The 13,207-nt window shown below is 49.8% G+C and overlaps 3 protein-coding genes across 6 annotated transcripts in view; all 3 read left to right on the top strand.

Annotated features, from left to right (window-relative positions):
• LOC139360469 (leukocyte immunoglobulin-like receptor subfamily A member 3) overlaps positions 1 to 2,963 on the top strand; it is a 27,185-nt gene extending 24,222 nt beyond the window's left edge. For both annotated transcript variants that reach the window (XM_071087796.1, XM_071087795.1), the window contains 2 exons: positions 2,413 to 2,463; positions 2,613 to 2,963. In XM_071087796.1, the coding sequence (XP_070943897.1) occupies positions 2,413 to 2,463; positions 2,613 to 2,749 (188 nt within the window). In that variant the 3' untranslated portion in view covers positions 2,750 to 2,963. The remainder of the gene's footprint in view (positions 1 to 2,412; positions 2,464 to 2,612) is intronic.
• Positions 1 to 13,207, top strand: part of LOC105471152 (leukocyte immunoglobulin-like receptor subfamily B member 1) — a 35,770-nt gene that overhangs the window by 11,054 nt on the left and 11,509 nt on the right. The gene's annotated exons all lie outside the window — the stretch shown is intronic.
• The window catches only part of LOC105497002 (leukocyte immunoglobulin-like receptor subfamily A member 2), a 16,178-nt gene extending 2,971 nt beyond the window's left edge, over positions 1 to 13,207 (top strand). The window contains exons 3-8 of one of the 3 annotated variants that reach the window (XM_071087800.1): positions 8,084 to 8,119; positions 8,309 to 8,593; positions 8,740 to 9,042; positions 9,268 to 9,564; positions 12,657 to 12,707; positions 12,857 to 13,207. In XM_071087800.1, coding sequence (XP_070943901.1) covers positions 8,084 to 8,119; positions 8,309 to 8,593; positions 8,740 to 9,042; positions 9,268 to 9,564; positions 12,657 to 12,707; positions 12,857 to 12,993 — 1,109 coding nt within the window. In that variant the 3' untranslated portion in view covers positions 12,994 to 13,207. Of the gene's footprint in view, positions 1 to 1,859; positions 2,464 to 2,612; positions 2,692 to 8,083; positions 8,120 to 8,308; positions 8,594 to 8,739; positions 9,043 to 9,267; positions 9,565 to 12,656; positions 12,708 to 12,856 lie in introns of those variants that run through there. The other 2 variants (XM_071087801.1, XR_011617884.1) reach the window with 2 other exon arrangements.

Raw genomic sequence — 13,207 nt, 5'->3', positions numbered from 1 at the left:
TCACAGGCAGGTGCTTGCTCTAGGAGTCAGGTGGGAGGCGCCCGGGGAGGTGGGGCTGGGACTGTGATGGCTCAGCCTCTCCTTGGGAGGTGGAACTTCTGAAAAAGTTGGTTCCCTCGCACCCTGGACTCCCCATCTGAATAACGGGGAGCTGCCTGGATCTGATCACCCCAAAGCCCCTTCATTTCTGCCTTCTGGGGCATCTGGGACGTGGCTCATCCTAGATCTGCTCCCGCCTGCAGCCCTCTCAGGCCCTGTCCTGATTGTCCCAATAACTGTAAGGGTTAAAAAAAAAAAAAAAAGCCAACAGAGATGGGGGCAGGTGCATGCAGTTTTGCTCATCCCTCCTGGAATCTCAGCTTAGTAAGACAAAGCCACAATATTTTGGAAAGAACAAAAGTTTACAGACCCCACTGGTTGACATTCTCCCTGTCTCATGTATAAGAGAAAATCTGTCCAACTTTCTACTAAAAACAACACCTGGCACAGCTCTGCAGGACCCCCAGACTCCGACCTTGTCCTGCAGGATGTGTGATGAGTAGAGAAAGGAGAACAGGCTGGGTCAGCAGGATTTGGGGCCCAGTCTGACTTGGACACGGGGAAGATGCTGGACTGATGGAGGAGGAAGAGAGGCAGGCGAGATGGAGAGAGGACAGACAGACGTTCCCTTGGCAGCTCTCATTTCTCATGTCCAAGGGCCCCTGAGAATGAGCCCCTCACCCACACCTGCGGGGTCCCTGGGCCATCTCAGGACCGGAGAAGAAGCTGCTCGGGCCTCGGTGGGATCTGACTGTGATGAGGCTGGAGTGTGCCCTAGACCCGCTCCTTTAGAGAGAAGCACCCCGGCTGTGGGTGCCCCTCACACTGCCCCTCCTGTGCCCATCTGGAGGCTTCTGTGCTCAGGGCACCCCTGAGAATAAGGAGGGGCCGTTCACCTGCTCCCTGAACGAGTTAGGGAATTATTCACAGCTCATCTTTTGTACAATTCATTTCTACTCTGCGTTTTCTATACGCACGTGTCCATCGTTCCTTTTTCTCTAAAACTTTTAAAACAATATGTGAATATATAAATTTATGATTTTATTTGTCGTATGCATTTATTATTTAAAAATCATGAATGATACTCCCCCGTTAATTGGGTCTTGATTTAATTTATACAATCAATGTAGAAACGAATTTCTCATTAATATCAAATCTTCCTCCTTTAGACATTCAAAATGGAAATTTTCTTAATGAATTTAAGAAGTGTTTTGAAATTTTGCTCATAAGAATATTGTATGCTCATTTTAACTTAAAGACTTATTCAACATCTTTAACAATTTTTAGGTGAGATATTTGATTTATCTTTTTTAAAATAAGAGAGGTATCCATGAGAAAGCGACTGGTTTGAGCATATTCTTTTAAATTCGTGTTCACTCACGACAGAATCACTCGTTTCTAATTACTTTTCAGTAGATCTCTTTTAATTTCTGGTAAAATTTATATAAATTATAAAACATGGAAATTTGATTTCTTTATTTCTAAATTGCATAGCAATATTTCTCACTCAAATACTAACATGTATATAACTTCATATTAAGCATATATCTGAAGTTTTACATATATACACATGTTTATGTACAGTTATATACTTACATCTGAATGTGTGTAGGTATATCTAAATACATTTTTATGTGTATTCATCCATATGCTTAATACATTTGACGTGACAGGTCTTTACATGTTTGTTATTGGTTTTCTCAGCTAAATTCACACTTCCTGAAAGCAGAAATATTGATTTATGAAGCTCAGATAGCACCACCACTTAGCACATGCTTATCTGTGTGTGCCGGTGTGTGTGCACCTGTATTGCATTCTAGGGATTCCTGCCTGCACGAGGAATTCGTTACCTAGGGATTAAACGGAAGATGAAACCCCAGGTGAAGTGGCTGAGGGCATGAAGGGGAGGCAGGCCCAGACTTTCACCCCTCTGTGCTCCTGACATTCAGGAGCCCCTGAGGTCCAACCCCTCTTCCATGGAGCCTGGATCTTCAGCTGGTGGATACGTGAGACTCTCATCTCCAGGGGAATTGACTGCTGTGGTCCTGCACCTGCTCCCTGCAGCCTGTTAGGGCTCAGAGAGCACACAAGGTCTTGGTTATTTCTGGACTGGAGACCACTTTCCTGATAGATGCTGAGTTCCTGGAGTGCAGGAAAACTCTCCCGAATGACTCGGGAGCCGAGCTTGGATTTGTAGGGCACAGGAAGTCTGACATAATTAATGAGGAGACTGGAGGGAACCCTGCTACAGCAGAGGAAGGGTTTTTGAGGAACTCCATAAAACTCATGTCAAGAGACACAAGGGAAGAGAAGAATGTAGAACCCAGGAGCGAGGCTGGCCTCAGGGCTCTTCTCCACTGTTTTGATTCTCAGGAGCAGCTGAGACCCTCAGCCCGTCACAAAACCAGACAGACTCCAAGACTGGTGAGTGAGGAGATGCTCTCAGTTATGGGGCTGGCACAGAGGGCCAGGGACTGTCAAGGGGAGGTGGGTGCCCTGGGTGGACATCCAGGGGTCCCGGGGTGATTCTGACCTGCCGTGACCTCTGTGACCTCTTTGTCCACCACCCCTAGGCCAACACCCACAGGATTACACAGTGGAGAATCTCATCCGCATGGGCGTGGCTGGCTTGGTCCTGGTGGTCCTCGGGATTCTGCTATTTGAGGCTCAGCACAGCCAGAGAAGCCCCCAAGATGCAGCCGGCCGGTGAACAGCAGAGACGACAATGCTCCCTTCAGAGTGGTGGAGCCTCAGGGACAGATCTGATGATCCCAGGAAGTTCTGGAGGACAATCTAGGACCTACATTTTCTGAACTGTCTGCTGGTCACTTCTAGAGACAGGAATCCATATTTGAGTGCAGGGAAACTGTCTGGGGTGATTCCTAGAAGATCATTAAACTGTAATACATTTTTTTAACTATGAATGTTGACTTTCCTCGAATGGATCCCCCTTTTATCCCATCCCCAGACATGAGGCTCCATCCCACATGGCATCGTTGGGTCCACACCTCTGCACACCTGCGTGCTCTGGTCCACGGCATGTAACACAGTCTTCCTTATCCCTCATTGTCACACTCCTTGATGTCCCTTACTGAGTCGCCATCTCTTCAGTTCAGAGATCCAAACCTGAACCACCAACTAAGTCAACGACAGATCAAATTCCAACCAGGAAAACATAAATCCACCCTGAGACGCTGACAGCCTCTCTGCACCCTTGGAGCCCTTCCCTCCTTCTCAGATGCTCTGTGTGCAACTTTTCCTGAAATATCACCACTTGGAATCATCACTCACACATTTCAAGTGACACCACAGCTATGCTGATTCTGAAAAAGACGTCTTTAAAATGCTATTATTGGTGGTATCTACCAGTTTCTGTGACATAAATATTTCTTTTCATGGCCCAAATCAAGGTGCCATTGTCACTGAATGTAGGGTTGGGAAGTGAGTGACACAGGTGTCTTCACTAATGAGCACCAGGCGCTTGTGGCACATCCCACTGAGAGCTCACCCATATACCTACAGTCCTTTCTAATTCAGAGGCAATGATCACTTCGGCTTCAGTGTTATGGCACAGGCCAAATGAAACTCTGACACTGCTATCCTAGTATATCCACAAAAGACAGACATATTAATATCTGATGTGAGAGATAACACGGCTCACTTAAAAATCTAAGCACAACATAAGAAAGATGTTGACATAATTGTGCAGGTTCAATGAAAGAATGTTTTGTTCTTTTGTTTTGTTTTGTTTTGTTTTGTTTTTGAGATGGAGTTTCGCTGTCACCCAGGCTGGAGAGCAAAGGCGCGATCTCGGCTCACTGAAACATCCCCCCTCCCAGGTTCAAGCGATTCTCCTGCCTCTGCCTCTCGAGTAATTGGACTACAGGTGTGCACCATTATTCCCGGCTAATCTTTGTATTTTTAGTAGAGATGGGAGTCTCACCATGTTAGTCAGGCTGGTCTTGAACTCCTGACCTCAGGTGATGCACCCGCCTCGGCCTCCCAAAGTGCTGGGAATACAGGTGTACGCCACTGCACCTGGCCGATGGAAGCATTCTTAAATGACTTGTCCTACTTTCTGCTGGTTCACACATTCCTTGGCTTGGGGCAGTGTTGCGCCAATTTCTGCCTCCATCTTCTCAGCCTACGTCTACCTGGGTACCTCTGTCTTTACACCCATTCTTCTCTGTGTGTCTCTTCTCTTCTTCAGATGATGATATCACTCAGATCAAATTAGGACCCATTCTAATTCATTATGGTCTCTTGATCATGACTTAAATGCATTTGCAAAGACTATTTCCAACTATGTTCACATTTATAGCTAATGGAGCTCAGCATTTCAACATGTATATTTGAGGAACAAGTCAATTTATACCAGTGTCTACAAGAAAAGTACTCATAGAAATACATTTATCCAAATACAAAAAGTAGCTGGGGGTGGTGGCACACGCCTGTAAACCCAGCTACTCAGGAGTCTGAGGCAGCAGAATCGCTTCAACCCAGGAGGCAAAGGTTGCAGTGAGCTGAGATCGTGCCATGGCACTCCAGCCTGGGCAACAGAGTGAGACTCTGTCTCAAAAAAAAAAAAAAAAAGAGAAATACATTTAACCAAAGAGATGCAATATGTACACATTGACAATTTAAAACTACCGCTCAAAGAAATAACAAAAGACCTAAATGAGGAAAACGTCATCCCAGTATCATAAATCAAAAGGTTTAAGGTTAGTTCTGTCCCTCTTCCGTGTCCTTCACCCTCCTCCTGCTTTGACAAGGTTTATTGCTAGCTATTCTTCAGTACGTCAGGAATTCAGGTAAGATGCTCTCGAGAGAACACTTGCCCAGCAACGGCATTTCCTCCAAAGGACTGACAGCAACTCTGGCTTTGAACCTCTGGAACCAGGGAACTCTGTTTCTAGGCAGCTGTCAGCCTCTCCCTTGTTGCTGATAAGAACTTCCTCTACCTCTCTAGGTACAGAGAGCTCTCTCTACAGTGCTTTTCCTCTACTCTCACATCACAGGAATCATCAACACAGAAGAAGACTTCTAGGACCAGATGTGTGGGATTTTTTTTCCCCCAGACCCAGTAGCGAACAGCAGCTGGGTGTCCTCTAAGTCAGCTCTGATGCTGTCTACCCAGAGACAATCCCACATCGCACAGATTAAAGGCTAAGTCCCCAAGACTGTCCCCCACACCATTCCCAAGCGCAGACCTCCAGAACTTCTGATCGACTGGCTTCAAGTTGGGGATCCCATGATCCCCTCTTTGGGTTTGATTAATTTCCTGTAGCAGCTCACAGAACTCAGAGAAACACTGACATTTCCTGGTTGAATACAAAGCACACTGCAGAGGACACAGATGAAGAGACACATAGGAGGAGGCATGGGGGAAGGGGCACGGGGCTTCCATGCCCTCCCTGGGCGCCACCCTCCAGGAGCTTCCACAGCTCAGCCATCCAGAAACTCACGAAACCCAGTCCTCTTGGGCTTTTATGGAAGCTTCATGATGTCAGCATTTCCTCCCACAAGGAACAGGGTGAGACCATCTTCTAGATGGGTCTTAAGAGCCATCATCACAAAGGCAGGGAACATTCAAGTCTTGCCTTGGGCAGGTGAAGGAAGGGCAGGAGGAGGTCAGAGGCCTCCCCTAAGCCCAACACAGCCAACATTCTAACGAAAGACTGTAACAAGCGTTATGAGAGTTATGAACCAGGAACCGCGGGTGAACACCAGCATATATCCCAACATCGCACTTTCCTCCCTGGATGCACTGTGTCCTGCCATGCCATGCACTCCAGATTGTAATCCTTGCTTCTCATTCCCAAATACACTCAAAATCCAGGCAACCCTGGAGCAAGGCAACCTTGAATTCCTGGGATCTCTTATGTGCACACTTTTTTCAAACCAACGGGGATCAAAACTATTGCATTTGTGAGAAGCAAGACTTGTGTATATGAACAGCGGGCTTTTCCTATGTGCAGGTCCAGCAGAGACAATGTCAGGGCTGGAGTACCAGCGAGTTTTGTTACACGTAGCGGGTACTGAAACGAGCTGCCTGTGTATCCCAAGAAACAACTGTACTGAGAGATCATATTCTCTAGGGGTTTATTTTTGTGTTTATTTTTATTTTAGGTTAAAGCTTTGGATAGAACACCCAGTGTCTCCTTGTCCATCTGAAGAACATGCTGCTATGTGGAAGCACATCCTTGAGATCCACAAGGAGACACTGGGCAAGGAGACAAGGATGCCCCACTCTATGGCAGTCCCCCTAATAAATGCTCTATGGACACCCTGGTGTTCAGTGCTTCTTTCTTTGGAATCCCAGCAGCTCTATCACTGGACGGTTGGGTGCACTCCTTTGAGGGAACTCCTCTGGGCTGCTTGGGGTCCACTCGAGCCTCAGGTGTGGCTGGAAGACGCAGCCTCCCACCTTGGTCTGGAGCCCTGAACCCCTCTCTGTCATTGCAGATCCCGAGGTTCCTCTCCCCGCTCCACTCAGTGGCGGAAACCTACACCCTAATGAGCCCTTGATGGTCCCGGGATCCTGTGGCATCTCACCTCTGCCTCTGTTCTTTCTTGTGGATCCTTCTACACTCGGGGCTTCCACACGTCTTTTTCTGCTCATGACATTGATGCTCTGGGTATTTCAGAAATGCCTGATGTACATTTCTCCATTAGGGTCAGATGTGACATCTTAAGTGGACACATCAATCACCTTCAGAGACTGTGGAGTCCAACACCAAGACCCTCTCATGTCGCAAACACCTCAGGTCTTACCCTGGTCTGGAAATCAAGCACAAATGAGCCCCTCCCAATGTCCCAGGCACCACTGACCCCACAACCACGGTGACGAGTGGGATTCATGACAACAGCCTGCAAAGGAAGAAGCTGAGGCTCAGAGATGGGACACTACAAACCAAGGTCACATAGGCAGTGGATGAAAACCAGTCATCAAATAAGTATCAACTCCCTCCTCAGCTCCTCAAATCAAAGCGCAAACATAAGTCATTGTTCCCAAAATGTTGACCAGGAATCGAGGTGCAGAGGGACGGCCAAGGACGCAAGGGGCACCGAGGAGGCAGGAAAGACTCAGAGGTTTGTTCCTGGGGGGAGGGAGTGGACGCTGTAGCAAAAAGAAAAAAAAAAAATTAAAAAGGAGAAGTTGAGAGGGAACTATTGAAAGAAAAACCACAATCCAGTGCCAAGAAAGAAGTCAACTTTTCTTCCCCTATTTCCCTCCATTTCTCTTCTGTCGTCACTGCCACACACAGCTTAGCCTGGACGGCACAGTCAGTTGTGAGATGCGTCTCTGCTGGTCTGAGTCTGCCTGCAGCATGGACCTGCGTCTTCCCTGAAGTATCTCCAGGGCTGGAGAGATAACTGGCAAGGTAAGGACCCCACAACGTGTGCTGATGGACGGGCTGAAGGAGGGAGGGAGACCTTGCGGGAGGCTGTGAGGAGGAAGGGGAAGCCTCCGCTACCCTCATCTGGAAGGGCAGACACAGGAAGCACCAGTTCTATTTGCCGCTACATCCCGGCTCTTAGTGAGACGAGGATAAACCAGACAGACAGTGGCTGGGGGTCAGGAAAGACCCCATTACCGTCTGAAATGTCTGCAGAGGGCCCGGTGCCTGCCCCAACCTCAGCCCCAAGAGAATGAGAGTCAGGATCCTGGGAGGTCAGTTCCGCTTCCTGTGTGGCTGCAGATGACAACACACCAGGAGAAGGACCCAGCCTCCGAGTGTCCGCACAGGGTGGGAAGGAGGGGAGGCTATTTCTCTCTGTGTGTCTCTGTCTTGCCAGCACCGAGGCCACATCCATCCGCACAGCAGGGCAGTGGGAGGAGATGCCATGACACCCATCCTCACGCTCCTGATCTGTCTCGGTGAGATTTGAAGAGGGAGGGGAGATTCTAACCTAGGAGGGACCTCACCCCACAGCCAAACTCTGGTGCATAAGGAGACCCCAGGGGCTCACAAAGATCCCAGGGAGGGGAGGACCTGCTCAGGCTTCAGGGGCAAATCTCTCACAGGGAACTCTCTTCCAGGGCTGAGTCTGGGCCCCAGAACCCGCGTGCAGGCAGGTGAGTCTGTCCCCAGCTGTCCCAGTTCCCTCATCCTTAATGGGGACAAGGGGCCACCTCTGTGCAGCTGGGGACGGGGAATAGCAGTTCTGGGCTGACTGATGGGGGCGTGTGGAGGGTCCTGCAGCCAACAGCTGAGATCTGTTGCGTGGGAAATGACTTAGAATGCGATCTCTGATTTCCTTTTAGGAACCCTCCCCAAGCCCATGCTCTGGGCTGAGCCAGACCGTGTGATCACCCAGGGGAGTCCCGTGACCCTCAGGTGTCAGGGAAACCTTGAAGCCCTGGGGTACCATCTATATAGGGAGAGAAAATCAGCATCCTGGATTACATCGATACGACCAGAGCTTGTAAGGAAGGGCCAGTTCCCCATCCCATCCATCACCTGGGAAGACGCAGGGCGGTATCGCTGTCTGTATTACAGCCACAGTTGGTGGTCAGAGCCCAGTGACCCCCTGGAGCTGGTGGTGACAGGTGAGAGGACACTCAGGGGTCCCAGCCGCAGGCTCTGTCCTCAGGAAGGGGGTCGGCTCTCAGGGGCGTCTCCCTCTCCCAGCCCAGCCCTGGGGATGATGCGGGAGGTGGGAGCCCATTTAACACGGTGCCTTCTTCTCTCCTAGGAACCTACAGAAAACCCACCCTCTCAGCCCTGCCCAGCCCTGTGGTGACGTCAGGAGGGAACGTGACCCTCCAGTGTGACTCACAGGCGGCATCGGGTGGCTTCATTCTGTGTAAGGAAGGAGAAGATGAACACCCACAATGCCTGATCTCCCAGCCCCGTACCCGTGGGTCATCCCAGGCCGTCTTCTCCGTGGGACCCGTGAGCCCGAGTCGCAGGTGGTCCTACCGGTGCTATAGTTATGACTCACGCTCTCCCTATGTGTGGTCTTTACCCAGTGATCTCCTGGAGCTCCTGGTCACAGGTGAGAAATTCACAGCATTGCCTGGAGTTCCCTGAGTCTCCGGGCAGGTGGGGAGGAGCCGCTTCTCAGGGCAGCGCCAGGTGGGATGATGTTGGGACGAGAGGGCTCAGGGCTCCAGGGGCCAGAGACACGGGAAGATCAGCAGTGGTGAGGCCCAGGGGGAGAGGGAGGGTTTGTGGGGAAGCCTGAGGGTCGCTCCTGGAAACCGTGACCACCTTTTCCCAGGTGTTTCTAAGAAGCCGTCACTGTCAGTGCAGCCGGGTCCTGTCGTGGCCCCTGGGGATAAGCTGACCCTCCAGTGTGGCTCTGATGTCGGCTACAACAGATTCGCTCTGTACAAGGAGGGGGGATGTGACCTCTTCCAGCGCCCTGGCCAGCAGCCCCAGGCTGGGCTCTCCCAGGCCAACTTCACCCTGGGCCCTGTGAGGGGCTCCCATGGGGGCCAGTACACATGCTACGGTGCATACAACCTCTCCTCCGAGTGGTCGGCCCCCAGTGACCCCCTGGAGCTTGTGGTCTCAGGTGAGGGCCCTGATCCTGTCCTCTCTGAGCTCAAAGGCTCAGCTCAGGCCCTGCCTCCAGGGGAGCTCTGGAACAATAATGATTGAGGGCAGTGAAGGGGGAGGGTCCGCAGGGAAGGGCCCAGCCCATGAGAGGGTGGAAATACATGGGATCTCCCACCCCTGGCTCCCACCCCTGAAGTCTCAGTAGGGTAAAGAGTAGGGAGGGCTGGGAGGAGACGGCGGTGAAGCTCAGAGATGAGATTAGACTGAGGGTGGAAGACGGAGGCCCCACCCGCTCCCCTCCTGATGTCTCCACCTCAGAATCAGAGCCTCTGGGGGTCCCAACCTCTAAGTCCTGACTCATGGGTGACAAAAACAGCCACTCCCAGCTCAAGAGAAGTTTCTAGATTCATCTCAATGCTACCTCCAATAAGCAGGGTCTGATTTCCAGGGCAGCAGAGGGGAGGGTGGACAGTAAGGATGTGGTCCGCGTGGCTTCCTGGTGCTCCAGGGTTGGGGCAGGTGCTCCCTCCGTGGTGGTCAGAGGGGAGGGAGGTGTCTGAGGTTCGGCATTGATGAGTGGAGCAGCGGGGACTTTCCCCCTCCCCGAGCAGGATTCCCAGGAGCCATCACCTCTCATGGGGAGCCAGGGCCAGTGGAGATCACAGGCAGGTGCTTGCTCTAGGAGTCAGGTGGGAGGAGCCCGGGGAGGTGGGGCTGGGTCTGTGATGGCTCACCCTCTCCTTGGGAGGTGGAAATTCTGAAAAAGCTGGTTCTCCTTGCACCCAGGATTCCCCATCTGAATAACGGGGAGCTGCCTGGATCTGATCACCCCAAAGCCCCTTCATTTCTGACCTTCTGGGGCATCTGGGATGCGGCTCATCCTAGATCTGCTCCCCCGTGCAGCCCTCTCAGGCCCTGTCCTGATTGTCCCAATAACTGTAAGGGTTTAAAAAAAAAAAAAAAACCAACAGAGATGGGGGCAGGTGCGTGCAGTTTTGCTCATCCCTCCTGGAATCTCAGCTTAGTAAGACAAAGCCACACTATTTTGGAAAGAACAAAAGTTTACAAACCCCACTGGTTGACAATCGCCTCTGTCTCATGTATAAGAGAAAATCTCTCCATTTTTCTACTAAAAGCAACACCTGGCACAGCTCTGCAGGACCCCCAGACTCCGACCTTGTCCTGCAGGATGTGTGATGAGTAGAGAAAGGAGAACAGGCTGGGTCAGCAGGATCTGGGGCCCAGTCTGACTTGGACACGGGGAAGATGCTGGACTGATGGAGGAGGAAGAGAGGCAGGAGAGATGGAGAGAGGACAGACAGACGTTCCCTTGGCAGCTCTCATTTCTCATTTCCAAGGGTCCCTGAGAATGAGCCCCTCACCCACACCTGCGGGGTCCCTGGGCCGTCTCAGGACTGGAGAAGAAGCTGCTCGGGCCTCGGTGGGATCTGACTGTGATGAGGCTGGAGTGTGCCCCAGACCCGCTCCTTTAGAGAGAAGCACCCCAGCTGTGGGTGCCCCTCACACTGCCCCTCCTGTGCCCATCTGGAGGCTTCTGTGCTCAGGGTACCCCTGAGAATAAGAAGGGGCTGTGCACCTGCTCCCTGAACGAGTTAGGGAATTATTCACAGCTCATCCTTTGTACAACTCATTTCTACTCTGCGTTTTCTATACGCACGTGTCCATCGTTCCTTTTTATCTAAAACTTTTAAAACAATATTTGAATATATAAATTTATAATTGTGTTTGTTGTATGCATTTATTATTTAAAAATCATGAATGATACTCCCCCTTTAATTGGGTCTTGATTTAATTCACACATTCAATGTAGAAACGAATTTCTCATTAATATCAAATCTTCCTCCTTTAGACATTCAAAATGGAAATTTTCTTAATGAATTTAAGAAGTGTTTTGAAATTTTACTCATAAGAATATTGTATGCTCATTTTAACTTAAAGACTTATTCAACATCTTTAACAATTTTTAGGTGAGATATTTGATTTCTTTATCTTTTTTAAAATAAGAAAGAGGTATCCATGAGAAAGCGACTGGTTTGAGCATATTCTTTTAAATTCGTGTTCACTCACTACAGAATCGCTCCTTTCTAATTACTTTTCAGTAGATCTCTTTTAATTTCTGGTAAAATTTATATAAATTATAAAACATGGAAATTTGATTTCTTTATTTCTAAATTGCATAGCAATATTTCTCACTCAAATACTAACATGTATATAACTTCATATTAAGCATATATCTGAAGTTTTACATATATACACATGTTTATGTACAGTTATATACTTACATCTGAATGTGTGTAGGTATATCTAAATACATTTTTATGTGTATTCATCCATATGCTTAATACATTTGACGTGACAGGTCTTTACATGTTTGTTATTGGTTTTCTCAGCTAAATTCACACTTCCTAAAAGCAGAAATATTGATTTATGAAGCTCAGATAGCACCGCCACTTAGCACATGCTTATCTGTGTGTGCGGGTGTGTGTGCACCTGTATTGCATTCTAGGGGTTCCTGCCTGCACGAGGAATTCGTTACCTAGGGATTAAATGGAAGATGAAACCCCAGGTGAAGTGGCTGAGGGCATGAAGGGGAGGCAGGCCCAGACTTTCACCCCTCTGTGCTCCTGACATTCAGGAGCCCCTGAGGTCCAACTCCTCCTCCATGGAGCCTACGTCTTCAGCTGGTGGATACGTGAGACTCTCATCTCCAGGGAAATTGACTGCTGTGGTCCTGCACCTGCTCCTTGCAGCCTGTTAGGGCTCAGAGAGCACACAAGGTCCCAGGATGCACAGAGAGCACCCAAGGTCTCGGTTATTTCTGGACTGGGGACCACTTTCCTTATAGATGCTGAGCTCCTGGGGTGCAGGAAAACTCTCCCAAATGACTCAGGAGCCAAGCTTGGATTTGTAGGGCACAGGAAGTCTGACATAATTAATGAGGAGACTGGAGGGAACCCTGCTACAGCAGAGGAAGGGTTTCTGAGGAACTCCATAAAACTCATGTCAAGAGACACAGGGGAAGAGAAGAATGCAGAGCCCAGGAGCGAGGCGGGCCTCAGGGCTCTTCTCCACTGTTTTGATTCTCAGGAGCAGCTGAGACCCTCAGCCCGTCACAAAACCAGACAGACTCCAAGACTGGTGAGTGAGGAGATGCTCTCCGTTATGGGACTGGCACAGAGGGTCAGGGACTGTCCAGGGGAGGTGGGTGCCCTGGGTGGACATCCAGGGGTCCCGGGGTGATTCTGACCTGCCGTGACCTCTGTGACCTCTTTGTCCACCACCCCTAGGCCAACACCCACAGGATTACACAGTGGAGAATCTCATCCGCATGGGCGTGGCTGGCTTGGTCCTGGTGGTCCTCGGGATTCTGCTATTTGAGGCTCAGCACAGCCAGAGAAGCCCCCAAGATGCAGCCGGCCAGTGAACAGCAGAGACGACAATGCTCCCTTCAGAGTGGTGGAGCCTCAGGGACAGATCTGATGATCCCAGGAAGTTCTGGAGGACAATCTAGGACCTACATTATCTGAACTCTCTGCTGGTCACTTCTAGAGACAGGAATCCATATTTGTGTGCAGGGAAACTGTCTGCGGTGATTCCTAGAAGATCATTAAACTGTGATACATTTTTTTAACTATGAA

The sequence above is a fragment of the Macaca nemestrina genome, chromosome 20 (assembly GCF_043159975.1).
Source record: "Macaca nemestrina isolate mMacNem1 chromosome 20, mMacNem.hap1, whole genome shotgun sequence".
NCBI classification, from domain to species: domain Eukaryota; kingdom Metazoa; phylum Chordata; class Mammalia; order Primates; family Cercopithecidae; genus Macaca; species Macaca nemestrina.
This window is presented reverse-complemented; position numbering and strand designations above follow the sequence as displayed.